The 22679-nt window shown below is 30.2% G+C and overlaps 1 protein-coding gene and 1 long non-coding RNA gene across 2 annotated transcripts; one reads left to right on the top strand and one right to left on the bottom strand.

Moving 5' to 3' along the window:
* Positions 1-11052: 11052 nt before the first annotated feature.
* On the top strand, positions 11053-12110 carry LOC106394754 (transcription repressor OFP15-like). The gene has a single exon (XM_013835309.3). It carries the CDS (start codon positions 11152-11154, stop codon positions 11938-11940), a length of 789 nt encoding a protein of 262 aa, XP_013690763.1. The 5' UTR covers positions 11053-11151; the 3' UTR covers positions 11941-12110.
* A 3253-nt stretch (positions 12111-15363) lies between these two features.
* On the bottom strand, positions 15364-16739 carry LOC106394887. Its single transcript, XR_001279035.3, has 4 exons — positions 16499-16739; positions 16259-16359; positions 16060-16178; positions 15364-15975 (listed from the first exon to the last, which is right to left on the bottom strand). It is a non-coding gene; the product is annotated as an uncharacterized LOC106394887 (long non-coding RNA).
* Positions 16740-22679: the final 5940 nt, after the last annotated feature.

The following is a 22679-nucleotide window of genomic DNA, read 5'->3' as shown; positions in this document are numbered from 1 at the left end:
CATCGAGGCAAATATCAGTAAATAATATCCATGTATATCTTGAAATTCGGTAAAACTAGTCTAAAATATCGTAGCAAAATACACCATGGTTCTAAAATTTGAAGATTATATTTATCTTAAATTAATTGACTGAAGTGTCTGTACCAGTGATCGACAGAAAAATTAGTACATCTAAATCAATTTTCTTATAAGAATATTATGTACAAAAAAGAAACTAAATAGTAGTCAAATTAAACACATTCGCACAACACTCGATTTACGAGTTCCTCTATCTTTCATGGGTACGTCTCGGCGAATTTATAAGTTCGCAACATCCAGCTGTGTGATAGTTCTTGTTGCTGGTATAATAGAGGTTAGAACAGAATAATTAAAAAGATTTTTAAAAGGTTCGAGAATCCTTTGCTTCTACAATGCTTCTTAATGCTTATAACTTCTTCGTGGGCGTGGAATTGCATCAAGCCCACTATTCTCTTTCAATATATTATGTCCTTCAAAGCCCATTCTTTACGAGAAAAAAAAACCTCCGCCAGCTAAGAGCATGTTTATTGCAGGTTTTAGGTTAGGTCTCTTAACGTAATATAAGATACGGTCTCTTATCTTTTAACTAAAAAAAACTAAGAGACGTTATCCAACCTAAGAGACCTACAATAAACATGTTCTAACTGAACAGATTTCAAAAAACCGAACTAAACAACTTTAGTTTACAATATTATATATTTTTATGCCATGTTAAATTATATATAAATATAATGAAATCAAATTTTAATATAAATTTGAAGTAAATATCTCAAATTTACAAAACTAAATGGGAAGAATCAAAGATTTGAAAACCAATATATTTTATGTAATATTTTTGGATATTTTACTTTATGTTAAAATTACTACGTATATATCTTATTTTCTTATATGAAAGACCGAATAATATTCTGTTTTATAGAATCTCTTGTATTTTCATTATTTTATACAATTGGTAACCGAAAGATCTTTCATTTTATCCCAAATTTCAACATATAGATTTAGTTTCGGGCATCAAGTGGATCGAATTTGAAACGTGTTTGCGTCACAAAAGTCACAAACACATCTCCTTACCACTCTACCACAAGGTCATGGAAATAATTGTCTTTTGTTTTGTTTTCATTTGCTTAGTTTTTAGTTTTAGTTTTCGGTTTTTAGATTCTAGTTTTTAGATTTTTGATTTTGGTTTTTGATTTTCAAATTATGTTTTTGATTTTCAACTTTTGGTTTTAGTTTCTAGATTTTGGATTTTGATTTTGGTTTTTGGTTTTAATGTATTTTTTAGTTTTCACAAAAAAAAATAATACATTACTTTATAATATTACAGCAAAATAGCAATAAAATATTTAAAAGTTACCTTTAAAATTTATCAAATAGTGTTAATAAGTTTTTTTGTGTTCTATTATGGATGAAAACATAGTTTTTGAAAAAAAACCTAAAAATAATAATAATTTATCATAACATATTTTATTAGAAATATAAATAATAAATTTATTTATAAATAATACAAAATATATATAAAAGAATACATTTACTTTGGAACATATACATTAATCATTGTTGATACATGCTATATTAATATTAACAAAAAGCTAAGATAATATATAACAAAAAGCTACGTTCTCCTCTACTTTATTTGACAACAAGTACGTGCTCTGCAAAAACTAAAAAAGTTAACGTATGTAAAAACTGGGTTCCTTAGTTAACGTATGTAAAAACTGGATTCTAGTTTTTTCACTTATAAGTTAACGTATGTAAAAACTGGGTTCCTTAGTTTATAGGAAAATTGTTTTTCTAAAATCTTGATTGGCTATATGAAGAGTTTTTGTTTCCTTTATTTTTAGGGAATCAATTTTTTAAAAAATCTTGATTGGATAAAAAGTGGTTTTTGAAAAATAAAAAACTAAAAATTAGTGTATAATCTACAAACAATCAACCTCTTAGTTGTTTTTCGAGAAAAAAGCTTTTAAATATTCTTGCCAATTTTTTTCATTCCTTTTTAAATGCTATATTAGTTATAATGTATTTAAATAGTTGCAGCCATAAACGAGTGATCATCGTATTTATAATAAACACACAATTTAGTGTTTTGAAAATTATTTTACATAATCATCCTGATTTTGTAGAACTATAGATTTTAAATTTAAAGAAAATGAGAAGAGCCACAAATTGAGATAAACTTCTATGTAGTGAATCTTTTTTTTTTTTTTTTTGCATGTCATTGTTTGTTCCGGTTGAGTCACTCACCGAAAAAATAGAATTCTCAAGATTTTACACACAAAAAGGGAATCGACACTAAGTTATAAATCATATTTCTATGTAACACAAGAATGAGTGATTAGAACCACAAGTACTTTAGTTAAAATCTTGTAGCGACATTCGATGGGTTACCTAACCACACGGTTCATGAATCGCGCCACCTCATGTCATATCATATCTAGAAAGAAATTTGATCAAATCATCAGCAACCTATGAATCAATAATATATGATTATCAATTATTAATTTATAACAAAACGTGTAATATCTGGTGTGCCGGCGATGATTGGTGTTAGGGTCTGTCGCTGGGGTCGGCTATGTAGGTGGTCGGGATTCTTCTTCCTTGCTGAAGCTCCTTCAGAGGATTTGACGGTACCATGGCGGAGGAGAGGTTAGGGCTCGGACCAGCTGCGACCCTGTTTTTCCGCTTGCTCGGATCGCTGGTGGCTGTTGTCAGTTTTTCCCGGATCTAGGGTTTCGACCTTGAGAGTGATGGCGCGTGGAGTCCAGAAGAGGCAACAATCCCAGCAGTTCTTCATTGTCTCCCCTCCAGTTTGTTGCTGTAAGGTCTGTATCTGTTGGCTGAGGTTATTGTCTCAGTTCATGGTCATTCTTGTTCTTTTTGCTCTTGGAGATCCTACTGCTGGTTCTCAGTTGTGGGTACGTGTGGGGTGGTTTTTCTCTTGGTGTTGTCGCCCGAGCTTATGAGTTGCCTATGGCAGCGCGTGACGAGTTCTTGAGACTTCATCTGCGTCTCATTGGTGAGCTCCGTCTTCCAGAGTCGAGTTCTGGACTGTGGCAGCGTGCTGGTCTCTCTCTTTCCCGCAATAAAGGCGTCATCTTTGGAAGTGTGGTCTCAGCGAAAGAGGTACAGTCTGGTGGGTGTGGGCTGGGGTTAGTTTGGTACTCGGTATTCTTACTAGTTCGAAGGTCGTCTTTATCGGAGGAAGTGTGCCTGATATGTCTCACTGCCTTTCTTGTGTGGTGGGTTAAAAGGGTGTACACGGTCCCCGGGTTAGGAGGGTTGGACTCCTCCTCGTGCTGCCGGTGAGGCGATGTTGAACGGGTTTGAGGCTCCATGATGTGTTTCTTTTGGATGGTGTTGATGATAGGGTCTCTCGGAAGCTGTAGGTCTGTCCACGGTGCTTCAAGGTTTGGGTCGCCTTTCTCTCCGGGAGCTCGCGGTAACCGAAAGCTCAGTCCGCTCACACTTCTTATTTGGGCCATCGACGCTGCGCTAACTTTGGTTCATCTCTAGGACTTTTCTTCTTTGGTTTTGGAATTACATCTTTTTTAGATGCTCTGTTTAGCATAGGTTAGATTTTCATTTCTGCATGTCTGCTACCAGTCCTCTTCGTGTTTCTGTAAAAAAAGAAAAATTTGGTATAATAAATTTTAACATTTTACCAAAAAAAACAAAACGTGTAATATAATGCAAGGAATGCATACATACATGACGCAGATGGGTCCATCTCCAAGCCATGCACCCATGTGCTCATCATTCAACGGAAGGTACGGACGAATTTTGTTTGATTCTTGCTCTTGTAGTATGTATCGTTTAAAAATAGTAGGTTTTATTCAGAAAAGAATATGCTGGAGTATTCATTTACATGGACGGTTACTACAGAGCAATTAGTAATTACGAGGGACTACATTAGTGTACTACAGACTGCAATTTTTTCGATAATTTTTATATTAGAAAATTATCCAACCTAACCCAAATTGTGTTAACTCAAAGGTATATATTGTTACGTTATTAATCAAAAACTTAGGATGTCTCTTAGATATCATCGGTCTGAGCTTTTAACTTGAAAACATTGTATCTCACAAAGTTTTGTAATTAATTATTCCATGAAACTATTGATTGGTATTAAAAACCATGCTCAGCTTAGATTTATGATATGAATGGCTTGAATCATTATGGCCAAAAGCTTAGGATTTAGTCGTAACATATGTATAACAATATTACGGTGATTATTTGACGTAGAACAAATGGACTGGAGTTTAAAACCAGGATGGTTTCTCTGAAACAGTGGCTCAATTAGATAGCAGCTTAGTTATTTTAGTTAATTTGATTTTCTGCTTAATTACTTAATTTTTTATGTCTTTTAAAAGATATTAAATGATGTTTTAGTTTGGTGTTCGAACATATTCAAGGCTAGGTCAATACAAAAAAAAATCTTATTTAATTTAACAATATCAAATAATCAATATTTTCAAAATTACCGAAAATAAAAGTTAAAAATAGCTTTCTTAGTATTTATGCATTTTTTTAATAAAATATTAATAATCAATAACAACTAAATAAAATGGAGAATATAAAATTTATATCATGATTTCTACGACTAGATAAACATTAAGAGATTACGAAATTTACGATCGTGCTTGATCTTTTTCTCAGGAGATCGTGTTGTTCTTGGAGATCATGTGAGCAGAGGTGTGTAGGTCGGAGGCTCATGTCCAGTTTTCGTATGTCATAGATAAAAAAGATATCGTATCCTAAAAGGATCCAAAATATTTTTGTCCACAAAGGTCCATTATGTATTTAATTTTCTTAGATTGGTTGTGTAACTTGTGTGATTCTATTTAGCAAAAAAAAAAAAAAAAAAAAAACTTGTGTGATTCAGTAGATTGTTAGGAGACGCTTGATCAAAACGAGGATTAGTTAGATAAGATTGGTCCCTTGAAAGCGATAATCATAATATTTAATCATTCTTGTATATTAGAAGATCAAAAACATGACATTCTCCAACTTCTGAGCTACAAATATTATATCTTTCGTATTCGTGACACCAACACACTGTCCCCTCCTCCTCCCCACTTTAGTCACGTCGCTGCAATTTCGTGGACCCAAAAACAATAACATTATAGACAATGTCTTAGGATAGCTCAATTATTGTTACAACATGTGTGTTCTAGTCATGGATTTGTTTCAGGGTAACTTTTTATGTTAAAACCTCGTTCAAATCCCAAAGATATGTCTACATGTTATAATGGAGAAGTCATCGGGTAACATCGTCTTTTCTAGACCAAAACCATTGATAGAAATACTGCTTTTGGATGGAATCCAACCACAAAACAGACAGGACTTGGATGGATCTTCAAAAATCACGATACAAAGAGGTTTCTAATCGCAACTGCATGTCGGATCAGCCCTCCTTGCAGAGGGTTTAGCGATTCGAGCAGCTCTCTCTCACGCCATTTATCTTGACTACACCAACATCTGGCTTCGTTCAGGCTTTCTTTTGCTCATCAAAACCATCGTTTCGATTTCAAAACCGAAGGATCTCCACGGAATTCTTTCGGATATCAAGAAACCCTATCGTTTCGTTTCTCCTTATGTTTTTCTCTCTTTCACTCCAAGCGAGCTTAATGGGCCAGCAGATCTTGCGGCAAAATCCACGTTCTGTAATCAAAACTTCTCATGGGTCTGAACCTAAACTTTTTATGAATTATAAATCTTTAGCTGTTCAAAAAAAATATTGCTTTTGGTAAGCATAATATATAATTCGAATTATTTGGAAATAAACTAGTTAATTAACTTGTAGAGAAAAACATAGTTTAAATTTAAGTTGCAGGTTTTAGCAAAAAAAAAAAAAAAAATTTAAGTTGCAGGATGAAACGACGTAGTAATTTTTCTAGACTGGATTAGAAAACGATTTTTTTTTTCAAATATATCCAAAATTGGTGAGCTAAGCTGGAATAATATTACTATATAGGTTTGTAAGTTAGTAGAATCAGAAAGGAATCATGATTTTGATATAGCGATGAAGAGAGAAGGATGATAGATTTCGTAGGAAGTGGACCACATTCTCTCAGCTGGTGCATGCCACCAAATGGTCCATTTCTTCTGCTCGTCTACCTCCACCCTCAAACTTTCATAACGAATATTTCCTACTTCCAAACATTTTAATTATTTACTCTTTGTAAAAGTATGTTGGAACAGTTACGAGTTCACAAAATAAAAAACAAATCCAAGCATTGAATTTTTTTCTTCTCTATTTCTATTGCATTGAACCTTATGGACCTAACAAAATGATTTATCTCGAGTCAATTTTTCAGGACAATAAAATTATTATTTAGCAAAAAAAAAAACAATAAAATTATTACAAATCATGATTTATCAATTTTACTTTTAGGAATTTGAAACTATGATCTTCCGCCATACTACCTTCCATAATTATTAGTAAGAACTTAGCAAGAGAAATAAAGATACGAAAAATGTAGCCACAAAATTAGCTCAATTACTAGATAACTTTTCTACCAAAAAGACAAAACAGAAATATTCTAAAACGTTCAGGATAACAAAACTAATCCAATCATTCTATCCTTTTTGAAAAAAGAGGGTAGCTAAGCAGTTAGCAAAAAAAAGAAGTAACAAAAGATTCACCTAAAACCTTGCCATTGTACTTCTTGTTAGCCTATAAGATTGAAATGCAATTTCAACATTTAGCTAATTAGCTCATGGCGAAGAAGAAAGAGATGGGGAGACGGTTTCCTTCGTTGGCACTCAATCTCTTGCCTCTAACAATTTTAGCCCTTATGATGCTTCTCATGGATTTCATTTAACAAATCACAATTTTTTAGATAACAATATTCAGAACTCAATGCCAAGCATGAATGTACATCGCCACTTGCCTTCCAAGCTTTGTTTTATAGTAACTGTTTTTTTTTTTCTATTTATTGGTCTAAGTAAAATAAGACTTATTTGAAATTAATTGAATGAATCTTTTTTGATCAAAAAAAATTTATATGGTATTTCATATGTTTGATAGTTCCTTACCGTGTTAATTACCCAATTTTGGTCATTGAGATTCATCGGCAATACAGATTAAGAGCTAGGAATAGATAGTACCTCTCTTTTCTCCCTTTCAGAAATGAAAACAAGAGAAAATTGAAATGATTGAAGTTTCTTTATTTGGAATCGTCTTAGATCTAATTCCTAGTACTTTGGCTGGATTATTCGTAACTGCTTATTTACAATACAGACGTGGTGATCAGTTGGACTTTTGATTAATTAACATCTCTTTTTTTGACTGACATCCTTCTTGCTTTCATATGCGGGAGGTCGAATTCAGATTGCTGCTCGATTATTTGTGAACAGTGGAATTTTGACGCAATCTAATAAAAAAGAGTGACATCACGCTCTGTAGGATTTGAACCTACGATATTGGGTTTTAGAGACCCACGTTCCACCGAACTGAAGTAAGAGCGCTTCACCAACGGTTGAATCCGGAATTTATAAATAAAAAAGAAATTTGCTGATAAATAAATTACAGATTTTAATTAAAAAAATTAATGTCAAACTTTATTAATAAACCTTAAAACGATATAATATAGTTAAAGCACTGAAAATAATTGTTATCTAAAGAAAGTGTGATTTGTTAAATGAAAGCCAGGAGAAGCATCCAAGAAGCCTATGTTTTAATTATAACTAGATTTTGAACCCGCGCGTCCGCGCAGATATATGTTCAAACTTAATAGATGTTAAACATTGATGTTACTGTTTCATATATTTTTTTGTTTTGTTTTTGGATTGATGTAAACCCAAAAGAAAACTCGGTTCATTTTATTACCAAGATTAAACCTAACATAAAAATAATAATTGTTTCTAAATTTGTTATTGATTGTTTATATCGTGATGGGATATTAGACAAATCAAAACGATTTATTAGATAAGATATTTGTTAATTAGTAATACTTAACTACATTATCCTATTTATAATGTAATTACATATTTATGTAAATTTATAATTCAAAATTTTCAAAATAAAACATCTTATATAAATTATAAATAGATGGGTTGATATATAAACAATATGTATTATATTAACAACATGGCAAATAAAAAAATAACTATTTGGTAATTAATTTGTTGAAATGGGCCAAAACTTAATTACAATGTTAAAACTTTATTTTCATCACAATATATGTGGATTAGGCTTTAATTATATTTTAATTGACCAAGCCCATAAAATACTAAACATGTTAGTCCGGTTAAATGATATGATTTTAAACGTGATTTGCAAGATAAAAAACCTAAAAAATCTTGTGTTGCTTATGTGAATGATTTGATATTGTGATTGTTGGTAACGGAAGATGAATTGGTTTAGTAGTTTTCAAGTTTATTAATAAGGCAAATCATGTATTTAATTAAAAGTCAAAATTCTATGTTTAATATCAGTGGCATAAAAAAGTAATTATTGAGCAAAACTAAGAGTTAAGTACAAAATGTACTTCCCTTTTAATAGATTAGATGTATTTAATTAAAAGTCAAAACTCTATGTTTAATATCAGTGGCATAAGGAAGTAATTATTGAGCAAAACTAAGGGTTAAGTACAAAATGTACTTCCTTTTTATTAGATTAGATTAATAAGACATACAGCTATGAATCATTATCCTGGTTTTAAGAATCCACATGATTTGCCTAATTTCTCAATGATTTGTCTAATATCTCAATTATAATTCTATAACTATTTCGAAGCTTCTACTTCTATAACATTAATCGTCTGTTTAGATGGTTTAAACTTTAAAATACAGATATGATTATGATAGAGATATATATCCTCTTTTCTAGCGACGCGTGAGAGGCACGTGAGTGAAAGGTACGTTCAAACTCGACTTTAAAGCTTGATTAACTCCGATATTTTTTTTAGGATTCTTAACTCATGATTTGACATATTTTATTTTTTATTTAAGAAAAAAACTAAAAACGGTCTTTTACCCGAATCTAAAAACTCCAGTTAAGAGATCAGGATTAATCATGACCGCAATCTCACATGTCCCGGCCTTCTATAAAATATAACTTCACTGACGAACTATCTATTGTGACTTTTACTAATTTTTAGTCATGAATTTTATTTACTTTAACTACTGCAACAGAGAGAGAAAAAACTAATTCAAATATGCTTTTATTAAGGAAGAATCAAACCACTAAAAACACTATCTATTCTAAGAGCTATCTCTAATTCTATGCTATTTTTGCCTCTATATGCTATAATAGAGTAAAATCTATTCTAACCCACCTATATTTTTTCCTCTAAAATAGAGATTGCTATTTTTATTTCTATACTTAAGGGAAAAAATAGCAATCTTCTATAATAGAGATATATTTTTTTATTTACAAAATAGTCTTTTAACTTTTTGTGATTATAAACAAAAGACATATTTATGTAGAAATACAATTTTTAATACATAAAACCCACATTTATTTGTTTAGATAATAATTTTAATTTTTACAATTATACTTGAAATAAGCAAAAATATTACAATTTTATTGAAAGTCAAACTTTTTACTAAACAAATGATATTTAAAATTATATACCTAAACAAAAATGATTAATTATAAATTAATTATTAAAAGTTGCACATAAATATTACATATAGATAACAAAATAAGTTGAACATAAATATAATTAATACAACATAGTGAAACAACTTAATATTCCGGTAAATTATTTCCGGATCCACAAAGATCATTAAAATATTGTCCAAACGAATGAGAAAAGATGAAGAAGCTCATCTCTCACTTCGGAATACATTAATTGATAATTTATGGAAAAAAATATTGTAATATTGATAATTAGATAATGTCTATTTTGTTTTCTTATTTTTGTTTAATGTTTTTTCTGTACTAAAATGTTTAGTTTAAATAATATTGCAATTTATGAAGAAAAATCAAAAATTTAAATGAATAAGTTAATTTTTAACATTCAAAAGTAAAAAGTGCTAATTGTTTAACAGAAAGGGAATCTTTTAAAAATATTCCTTTTTAGATGAAAAAAATAAGAGAATACTTGGAGAATAATCCATCTCTATTACAGAGTTTCTATATTATAAAAAAAAAAATAGGGAAATACATTTGGAATGGTCTAACGATCAATGTAATTAATTTAGACCGGCAAATACAATCAGCGATCAAATGTTGTTTTTTTCTTGCATATCACAGACCAGTCGCATGTCATAGAAAATCTAGTGTTAGTTGATAAATATTTTACTTATCTCCACTTTTGAAGAAGAAAAATATGCAAATGCTATACAAATTTACAATGGAAGTAAATAAAAATTTGAATTGTTCAATATGAAGACAATTAGAAATTTGAATTGTTTATGGACCAAAATTTAATGTGACCTAATATGTTGTCTTTCCATAGATATACAATTAGGTTTCCATGCCCCGTGCAATATACATTTGTAGCCTCCTACCGAGTACGGAAAGCTTCGATATAATCTTTTCGAAACCACGATCATTGACACTTAGCTAACTTTCAAAATAGTTAATAAAATACTATTGTTTCCATATTTGCCTGTATATTCATCGATAATGTAGCACGGTAAACGATGTTTGGCAAAAATTTACAACATCAAGATTTAGACCCAATAATTTGTACATGATACAATCGAAATGCTAGAATCAACCATGTAGCATCCTTTCGAAAAGCAATGTTTAAAATATCCAAAAAGAAAGTTAAAATATTTTTAATAAGTCTAAAAGAGTGAAAGCTCTGAAAAAGGAAGACGAAAACAAGAAAGTAGTATCATTCATTATAATAAATACGAAAACAACTTAACCGGGGAAAGGTACTGAATTATATTGAATGAACCCCAACCAAACAACATTGAATTTTGAAGACATTAATTTAATACAACCAAATAAAAGAAAGAAAATTAAATAAATTTATAGACGTTAAAATAAGTAAAGAAATAGACCCCACCAAGCCTCTTCCCCTCTTCAAACCCTTAAAATCTTCCCTCCCTCACTCCATTAACTCTATCAGTTTCTTACTTTGAAACCAATCTCCATACATACAAAGGAAGAAATAAATTATTTTCTTGTCCTATTTTTCTTTTATCAAAGAAAATAAAAAGAGAAAAAAAATGAAGCTCCCATTTCTAAACAAGAACAACTCTTCGTTTTCTTGTTCTTCAAATTCAAATTCAGTTTCATCATCAACAAATACCACTTCATGGCCATGGCCTTCTTGTCATCAAAACCCTAAAACCACATCTTTCAGACCAACCACCACTTTCACCAACCGTATCCATGACCAAGACGAGGATGAACTCGACCCACCTGAGGGTACTGAGTCGATAGAGAGTGTGATAAAAGGGCTAAGATCATCAGAGAGACTCATCTTCGAAAGTAAAGGAGAATCCAACTCTATACTCGAAGAAGCTACGACTAAGCAAGAAGAAGAAGAAGAAGAAGAAAAGGAAAGTTTCATGCTCTTGTCCTTAGAATCAAACGACCCTTACTCTGATTTCAAGGGATCCATGGAGGAGATGGTTGAGGCACACGCGCTTCACCACGACTGGAGAAGCCTCGAGAAGCTTCTCTTACAGTTCTTGAAAGTCAACGCCAATACCAGCCATCGATACATCTTCGCCGCTTTTGTCGATCTCCTCTCGAACTTAACACTGCACACGAATGAACCCATCAATATCAACATTTCCAAAGAAGAAGTGGAACGCGCCACCGCCGGAGAAGCAAGCACTTCTTGTTGTAACAGTATGAGTCTTGGCGAGTCTCCGTTGTCTCCTTTGTCACTCTTCACGTCGTGTTCTTCTTCTTCTTCCTCCGATGAGACTTCCTCGACGTCCGTACGATTCTTGCCATTGTCTTCTTTGTTAGAGATGGATGAGAAATCTAAAGACATTTTGGTTTAGAATGCTTTTCTTCTTTATTTCTATTTTTTGTATAATTAAAATTTGTGTAGGATCGTAACATTGACTACCCTTAATATTTTATATTGGTATATGTGCTCTTATGCTATAGTTTTTCATTTATGTGGATTTTTGTTTCTTAATGTGAGGAGGATGATAGTTGGATCGGACCATTTTATTTGATTCAAACAAAATCAAGTCACTTGAGCGGTAAATGATATAAATTTTTGACACAATGTGCATAACAAACATATTTATAACATTAGCCTTTATTTCCAATAAGGAAAAAGACAGCAAAAGTAATCATAACTATAGCCTAGAGTGAATAACTGTAGTATTAGTTTTTGTTAGTTAATAACTATATTTGTTGTATATAACCAATTTGTTAAGACAATATTTCCTCCTCTGAAAATTTGGCAATTTTTGGATGAGATCAGACGAAGTTAATATAATAATAATATAGATTTAAAACTTTGTTTGAACGTTTTAGCAAAAAAAAAAAAACTTTGTTGGAACGTTGGATAAGCAAGAACGGAAAACAGCGAAGAGATCTTCGCTTCAATGGCAGGTTGGCCTTTAAGATGAGACATGTGGGACTGTGAACTTGTGACACAATTCTACGAGATTGTCTCCCTAATGTAATTTTATACACACATAAATAGTGATAACAATAATGATAATAATAACAGTTGGGATGATATACTTTAATTAATCTCTGACATCATGTTTTGATAGATCTTATCTGAGCCCTTGGTTTTGAATTGTACAGTCGTTTATTTATATGGCAGGGCATTTTTTGTTTTATAGGAGACTTGGTTCATAGTAAATCCAAAAATAATTGTGACTGCAAAGTTACCCAGAAATTGAGAATAATACAAAATATTAGATGCTGTAAGATATACCTGCATCTGTCGTTATAAAAATGGCCCTGCGCATCTCTGATTCTTTTTAGTTTTTAATCTTCCACACATGTCTAAAACTTTTAAGAACCCATCGAAGACACTAGTCGGATAGGTAATTATAGTTTAATTACTATATAAATATAATTGAAAATGTTGTAATGGCTTAGATAACTATCAATTCATCGGTACTTTATATTTGTGTCTGGCTTATTAGTTTTAACCGTTTGTCCCTGGTCCAACTTTTTCAACTCCGTCTAGATGCCATCTATAGATAAGGACATCTCTAACCATAACGTCAAATTTAGTGTTAAACTTACATCAAATTTAATATTTTCGTGTTATATTTTGTTTGTCATCTCTAACCATAACACCAAATATTTCTCTAAAAATAGTATTATATATTATTTGATGTTTTGCAATTTTAATAATTTTTATTTTTATTATTATAATTGATAAATAATTATTTTATCACACTTAGATATTATGTTTGATAAACTTTTAAAGTTTTATGTTTATATAATTATTTATATTTATATTTACATTTATATTTTCGGTTTAACAATATTATACTTTTTATGTATTTATTGTATATAAATATTAAAGATTACAAACTATTAATTATGAAAAGCACATAACAAAATAATAGATTTATTTTATGTTTTGAGTGTTTATTTCAAATTTAATTTGCATTTAATATTATCCCGCCTATGTTATTAATTTCTATATTTTATAAAATACTTATTAATATTTAATATTATTAAAAATAAAGTATAAAGTATTATGATATTTTATTTTTAATAATATAAATTAAATAATAATAATCATTTAGTGATTCTTACGTGAAAATAAAATAAAAATATTTAACTATGTAAAAATAATTAAAATAATTAAAAATACAAAATACAGTATTTTATGTTTAGTTACAAATTTGAACTAATTAATAATAATAATTAAACTATATTGTTAAATGAAACACAATAAAATATGTATATTAAATATTTGGTGTAATGAACATTGTTACATCAAGTTTGGTAGGATGGTGTCTCGTTGGAGTTGGCCTCGAAAAAAAATTCAAACATATAATTTAAGCAAATAAACTAAACTAGAATTGAAACCATCAGAATTAAACTGAATAAAAGCGAGAAAGGATTCAACACACCATAAATGAGCTGGAGCAGAAGTTCAATTTATGAAAAGAAGGGCATCCTATCTTCGTTTTAAAAGCTCTTTTTAAATTTTTTTTTAAAAATCTAATTTTTACCACATCTTGATGCTTGTAGATATCTGTGGACTCACATTAAAGACGTTTATCCAGGAAAAAAGAGTTTCATATGTGAAAACAAAATATCAAGGTTTAAGTTGCTAAACTTTCTTTTGCATAAAAACAATTTGAAAATTTAAGGATCGCCCCACGGCTCTTAGTGGATATGTAAGTCACTGAATCTTATCACTAAACTAAAGAGATAATTTTTTAACTTACTAAATTTGACATCTGCAGTTACCACTAATGGAACTTTTATATATTGCTTACTATTGACACATGATGCAAATGTGAAGGCACTTTGACTAGTTACCACAGTCCAAGCCTTTTCATGTGGAAATGAATATGCCATACATAATAGGAAGATCTTGTACATAACTTTCTTTGCTGACTCAATATTTCCACAAGTTCTTCTATATATGATCTTAACTTCTTCCTCTGTTTCATTTACCTCCCATAATAATGTGTACAACACCATAACACATGAAGAGCAGTGAAAATTCTTAGTGAGGAAAATGCATGGGATGTGGTGTTTTTTTGGCTGCCGTTGAGACTTTAACGGTAACTCATCAGTCATCTATCCTCACTCACTTCGAAAGATCGTATACTCAGTAGTGGTTTGAATGAAGATGTGTGACAGATAGTTATATGTGTTGGATGAAAAATTTAAGAGCTAAAGAGCGATCACATGTACATAGTTACAATCTCTACATTCTAATTAGTTTCATAACTTACGGGTTAACGAAAACTGTAAGATAAAGACAAATAATTTGATTGGGGTTTATTATATTCGATTGGATTGATGTGGAAATAAAATAATATCAACTCTCTACTTTCGAGATTAGTTTTTTCGCAGTAAGGATTATTAAAATCTCGACGAAGCTTCGAACTTTTGTATCAGTAGCCATTCTGAACATATTTCTAATGACCCTCATACCATCCTTCCATTTTAATATAGTTTTTACTTTTCTTGGCTTTTTGTTACCATTTCTTAGCATCTGTATTAGACTGTTAATAGAGACCAAGTTTTATTTTTCCACATGCATTATACTATTATAGTGTTTAGTTAGATGATTCTTGAAGGTTAGACCATCTCCGGTGGTTCTAATGATTAGTTTAATTATTAATTTTGTAATTTGTGAAGTTTAGAATCCTTACTAATGTAATTAAATTTATTATGATCCAATGGTAGAACCCCTTTGAGGTTCTTATATATAGTTTTTTTTTTTAATTTTAAAAGTTGAATTTATTATTTAAATTTTGCAAAACTTAAAAATTATTGAATTTCATAAAATTTAAACAAATGTGACATTAAAACATATTAAAAATAGACATATAAATTTATAATTAGATAGAGATCTCGTTACTTCAGCTGATCAAATGGTGTGTCCGCTATGTCTTGCAAACATGATCCACATTACCTGAACAACACTTGACTCAGACATGAAGTTAGAACTTAGAAGCGTCTGATATCAGAATCCAACATGACAAGACTATAGTGTTTCTAGCTTCAAGAACTTGAACAGTTTCAGAGATTACAAGGCAACAACTCCTACTGCTTACATGACTTGGAACCGAATTAAAACAAATCTATGCTGAGATGAGTTGCTCTCTGTACCCATAAGCAAAGGCTTGTTGTACCAACTGATTCCTGACTTCTCTATTCATATTTCATAAATGAAAAACATTTCATCTTACTTCATTATACTTGTCAAAGACTCAAAACATAGTCAAAAGTTCGTTACTTCAAAATACATATATGACTTTCTTAATGATCTTGGCAAAAGATGAAGCTAGAAGTTTTTCCTACTTAGCTGCGATGCAAAGTGATCAGCTGCAGCAGCTCGAGAAGCTGAACCAATCGATCCATCATACCTGCAAAGAAGAACACAGTAAAAAACTTGGTTTCTGAGATTGAAATGTAGATGCAACTGAGAGCAGAGTGTGAAGTGGACTCACAGAGCAACCAATACATAAACCGCGGTCTGCATAACAATAGCTCCTTCACCAGCAGGTCGAGTTGTGTTTAAGCACCCAACAGCAAACCAGTTCTCGTGGATCGATGTTACTATATATGCCTACAAAATTCTCAACTCATATTAATAAAAACCACAAAATTACACTCCCCAAGCAAAAGGAAAGAAGAACAAAAACTTACACTGGTTGGATCCAAGAACAAAAGTCTAGGTCGGAAGATTGCCACGTCTCATGAACTGCTTCAGCTCGACTGGGTAGAGATCAATTCCTTCTTGCTCAGCTCTGCAAATAAATAAATAAAAACTCAGAATTGAGCATCAAGATTAAAGTGAATCTGCATAGACTCAGAAGAGATTAAATCGAAATCCAAAAGCATCAATCTTTTACTGCAAACACCAAATCATGCAACGAAGAAGCTTACAGTGTTTATATGAGACGAGAAGGTGCTGTCGGGTCGTAGTTAATCAAAACAGCGGCCTTCAACGGACTTCCTATATGTGTTCAAACAAAAAAGTTACATTTTTTATCTATTTTTTCATTTATTTTTTTTGCTTTTTTTTTTAGAACCCTCTCTAAAAGCTTCCAATGGAGCTGCTCTTAGGCACAAGGAATAAAAATTTTAATTGAGAAAGGAATACTAGAAGTAATAAAACTATGAGCGTAATAAATGGATGGGGTCCTTCAGGCCGTGTTTTGCTCTCTCGAAATATAAAAAGTTGGCATTAATTAGAAAGACCAAATCTCAAGTTAGACATATAACCAAGCAAAACTCCTTGGTGCTGTGGCTTCTTCTTTTCTACTTTTTTTTTTCTCTTTTGCTCAGCTAATGCAAGTAGATCGTGAGGCCAACTTACGGATACATAATTTCAGGCTTTTCGGCGACATTTTTTCTTTACATAGGGCCCTTTTTGTTTTGTTATAGTTTATCGGATAACTGTAAAACAAATTGTTTTCAACAGACGCAAGCTATTAAACCTTAATTTTCATGATATTTATATCAATGTTATGCTCTTTAACCAAATGACCCCATGGATTTTCTCATTATGTATATACATGCGAGCATTTTCCAACTATGATCATCTCAAATAAACTTTACTATTTTTGCTTATAAAATATAGAATCTCTATAATAAAAATCGTGTTTGTTTCAATCCCCATAATAGTATTATTCTAAAAATAGAGTAAAAGTAAGAATTGCTTTTTTTTCCAAAATATAAAAATAGTTGTTTTAATTTTAAAAGAATAAATAGCAATGAGTTGAAGTGGAATGGGCTATGAAATAACAGTGGGTTAGAAATACTCTAAATCGCAATACGTAGATGCAATAATTATAAAATGAAGAAATCATACCAAATGATTAAGTAATCCTTGCTAAACTCTTAAGTGAACCTTGTTAAATGGTTAGAGACCTTTTTAAACTATTATTCTCTCCGTTTCGTAGTTAGTGTCGTTTAAATTTTTTACATACAGATTAAAAACTGAGAAAATTTGGAAAAATAGCATGAACTGAGAATACAATTTGAAAACTACACTTATACTTTTAATTTTTTAAAATTACACTTTATCTTAGACTAATATACTAAACTATCACTACTACTTATATCTATAGATAGTTTTTAGCATTGACCGTATACCCAGAACCATAAATTTGCGTGCAGATTCTCTCGCGAAAGAGACGAGAAACATCAGAGTTCTCTTTTCTCACATAGATCAGACCCAACCGGACAAAGCGTCTCTTCGGAACGACTCAAGCCCGACTACCACTTGATCTTAGAAAATGGGCGTCGACAAAAAAAAAAATCTATAGATAGTTACTTCAATATTTAAATTAAATAGTACCCGATCATGTCCAATTAGGCCTCATTCATGCTATCATTGAAAATATCTTATTTTAATTTTATTCGTTAATTCTTTGGTACATTAACAATTTGTTTTCTTCTTTTTGTAATGGTAGAGGCATTTTAAATTTTGTTGTTGAATATTTGCTTATGCTAACACTATCTTCTATATTTTAATTAACCAGGCTGCACATATAAGAGAAAACGAAACAAAGACACAAAAAATAGCAGCATGAAATCAAACAAATTTAATTTATTTCATTTTTGGGATCATGTATTCTAAGATTATACAAATATTATGCCATAAAGTTTTCTATGATCCACCCGAATACATAAAAAAAATTTTAAAAAAATAACCAAGTCACGTGTATCATCGAGCAACCAAAGCAAATGAAATATTGAGCCCAACCAGTAGTCATCCAAATAGTCGTGTGAGATTACGCTCTACTGAATCAAGTCATTATTGTTTCAGATATATTATTTTAGATCCTCAATGATAGTATGATTCGAGTATTGTAATTTGTTAAATGATTGTTCTTTATTATATGTGAGTTTTATACATAAATTTATTGGCTAAGATGAAAGCAAAACTCCAAACGCTTGCGAATCCCAAATTTGATTTGTTTTATGGATATTTCAATGTTTTTAGTAGGATTTTTATAAAGCGTACGCGAGATATATTTCTATCATTTGTTTATCGTAACAATAGAATATTATATATATTCTTCAATTTTTATTTAGGATATAATGGTATTTTCACAACGGATAAGATATAGTTTTCAAAAATAATAAAATATAATATAGTTTTCAAAATTTGAAAGATAAATACGGTATTTTTTTCAAAATCTCCCAACTTAAGAACTTTGTTAGTTTTGTATTTCCTATTTAACACAATTTTTGTTTCATTTTTTAATTAATGAATTTAAAATAAAAGTAAAACTTAAAAAAATATTTAATATATGCATTCAAAACATAAAACAATACTTAGGATGAAATAAAATTTAAAATCTAAAATGACATTCAATATTAAACAACATATCCCATAGTTTAGTTTTTTATTGTTGTCAAAAAAAAAAAGAATTATGCTGTCGGATTTTTCTACCCTTTGAGACAATTAATTAGAACATACAACGATTTATTGAACCAATGAGCTTTCATCTTCATTCAAAAATTAAATGGGGATTCATTAACATAAGTTAAATTTCTAGGGAAATGGATAAACAGTCAATGGATTTGTGATCTCAAAAACAATTGTTTTGTGAGAAAATACGTATTGGGTTTCTCTAAAAGTTTTGGACAAGTAAAAGCCTGCAGTGTGTCTGTTACTTTGTCTGAGCTCCAAATGATCAAATACCAGTAATTTTGAGCTTACCAATGGCCAATGGGAAAGATTTGGCTACAACAAAGACCAGACCATTAGACAATCTACTTAATTTAAATGGTAATTAAGAAATGCATTCTCGTATATCTTTCTGGACCTGTGGGCTTAAGTACCGGCCGATGTTTTTAAGCCCATAAACTATAGACGCACGACAGCATTTATAATAATTATCTCAAGTGTACGAGAAACATATCTTAATTTAGTGGTATATACTATATAGTGTCACTATCCCAGTTTAATATCAACATATTGCGTGTTATTGATCATCTTTATTATCGAATAACCCAACTTTTTCAAAAATATATTTTGTTTTAGTTAAAAATTTAAGATCATTAAAAACAAATTACAGATTCTAATTTGCTTTATAACATATGATACAACAAATCATATACTTTTATAAAATGAAAAAAACTAGAATATGAAATATCATTTATTTTGAGACAATAAAACTCCTAATACATCTCATATTTAAAAATAGAGAGAGAAAGAGTCTATTTTTTCAAACTCTCTATAGTAACATTAATCTTTAAACACATAAAACCCATTTGTGAAAAAACTATGAGCAAAGATGTAGTCCTTACCTATATTATTAATTTATCTGTAAGAAATAAATCCTTTAACTCACTAAATTTAGAAACACCAAAGATTTCTAGATTAAGATGTCAGAATTTTTGAGAAATTTGACATCAGAGGCCACTAATGGAGGAGCACGAGAAATCTCATAGCGTTATTCCGCCTTTCATTGTTTTCACTTTTATATTTACAAAATTCTGAGGTTATAATTATTACTAGTTGCGTGTTAGTCTAATCTGAAATTCACTTCAATATTTACTTTTGGTAGTTGGGTCATATATTTATAGCAGCACACATTGATTATTTTGTTCAGCATTAATATGAATGTGGGTGTATTAATACTCATAAATATTATTCCCTCCATTTTTAAAAGATTCATGTTTTAAAATTTTCACACTTTTTAATACTTAAAACATACTGCTCTCTGTTCCTGAAAAAAAAAATTATAGAATATTCACGCATATTAAGAATATAATAAATGTTTACAATTAAATTAATTTTTATTTCAATATACATTTTCCAACAACCATCAACCAATAGTATTTAATCAATTCAAATATTTTCAATTAATTTTTCTTAAAAACATACAATTTATCAACATTAACTACTAAAATTACCTTAAAATTCTAGAAAATCTATTATTTTAGAACAAAAAATAACTCTAGAAAATCCTACTTTTAGGAACAGATGGAGTATTAAAACTTAACTATAAATGCATAGTTTTTTTGTAATTTTATTTTTTATATTTTTAAAACAATAAGATTTAAAAAAATACAATTAATGTTTTTGAACTTCGCAATTTCTCATTATTAGTTGACAAAAGTTACATTAGAAATATAAAGTATGTATCTTTTTGAAACAAAAGTTTTTTCTAGAATATGGATTTTTAAGGAACGGAGGGAGTATACACATTAGGCTTGGGCATTTTAACCTAGATCCGAAAATCCGAACCGGAACCGACCCAAAAATACCCGACCCGGAACCGAACCGAAAATTTACAAGTACCTTTTGGATCTAAATTTTTTTACCCGAAAGAACCGGAACCGAAAGGAACTGACTCGAATAGATCCGGACCCGAAAAGAACCGACCCGAATAGACCCGACCCGACAAGAACCGATTTGTACCCGACTTAAAAACATGTATATCTAAAACTATGATGTTTTAGTGTTCTATTTATATATATTATTTTATGATTTAGTTGAAATATCTTTTGTTAACAACATTTGTTATTATTTAGTAACATTTTTTAAGTAATATGAAGCTTTAAAATGTAAAATTTAGAGTTTAAAAATGTTTTATTTTAATTATTAATAGTTTTAGTTAAGTTATTTTGTAAAATTTTAGATATATATGACAAATATCAACTAAATTTGATGGAATTAGGTATGTCATGTCCTTTTCATATCCTAAATACCCGAACCCGAGCCGGACCCGATATAGATCCGAAAAATTACGGATGTTTTATAGGTATTTTAATTATAGACTCGAACCGACCCGGATCCGAGAAGAACTGACCCGAACCCGAACCGAAAATTTCTAAATACCTATTGGATCTAAATATTTAGGACCCAAAAGACCCGGATCCGAAAAGAACCGGTCCGAATCTAACCCGAAGACCCGAACGTCCAGGCCTAATACACATAATATATATATATATGTTTGTACTTACAAGTTATAAATTACATGCGTAGTTGGATCGAGTGCAGTGTGCAGATGGAATTACATAGTTAGTTTATGGGATCTTGGTGTTGGACTTGGCTGAAGAACCTGTGTTTCTAAACTGAATCCAACCACCTGTCTAATTCTAATTTTAAAGAATATATGGTTTGGTCCAACTCCACGAATCAATATATCCACGATGCAGAGAAAAACCATAAACATAGTCTAGTCGGTTTAAGTTGTGATCCGTAAACATAGTATATAACCAGTTTAACCAAATACAAATTGCTTAAACAGACACCCATAGATATATAGAACATCAATATACTCAGATATGCATTTCTTTTTTTTTTCTTTTTCTTTTTTTGATATGCATGTCTTTGGCCTTACACAAATGTTGATAAATGATACCCGAAAAAAACTTCTAGACTGAGTAATGATCAGAACTTTGGATTTTGTAGTGGTACCCATCAGGTGATTTAAACAAACAAAGTGGCTTTTGAAAGAATGAAAAAAAGGTGACATATTTGGTTTCAAATTATGTTTTTAATCGTGAATATAAAAATAGATGATTCAATAAGTCTCTTTTTTGTACGCATTAAGTTTAGGAATATCTTAAGTTTGATATGAAATCATTGAAATTTTATTTTTATTTTCAAAATTTGTAAATTTGAAAAGAGCTTCATTACAAGTAGTCAAATAGTTATTTATCTAAATATTTGAATACACGTACAAAAAATTATATTACTAACCAAGTGTCTCATCTGCGAATTTTCATAGTTTTGTTACTTTAACTTACTAACCATAAAATATTCACTTTTTAATGATGAAAAGCAAACACGGTTATCTGCATAGCGAGATGCAATATTATTTTTTTCACAAAGATTTGAAATTTTCTATTTTTGTTTAAGTTATATTTGAGATTTACGTGTTGACATAACGTAGTTTAAAATATATATAAAATATAATATTAAATAAAAGCTTAAGACAAAAAATTTAACAGGAAAAAAAAAGTATATTCTAACTATAACATTAGTATGTAAAATTTTTATACATAATCTGCTTAGTTGATTAAAAAATATTTAATTCGTGACTCACAGAGTTTCACTCTTTCAGTGTTTGATTTTGATTTTATAAACATCGCCTAGTCT

The sequence above is a fragment of the Brassica napus genome, chromosome C4, assembly GCF_020379485.1.
Source record: "Brassica napus cultivar Da-Ae chromosome C4, Da-Ae, whole genome shotgun sequence".
NCBI classification, from domain to species: domain Eukaryota; kingdom Viridiplantae; phylum Streptophyta; class Magnoliopsida; order Brassicales; family Brassicaceae; genus Brassica; species Brassica napus.
This window is presented reverse-complemented; position numbering and strand designations above follow the sequence as displayed.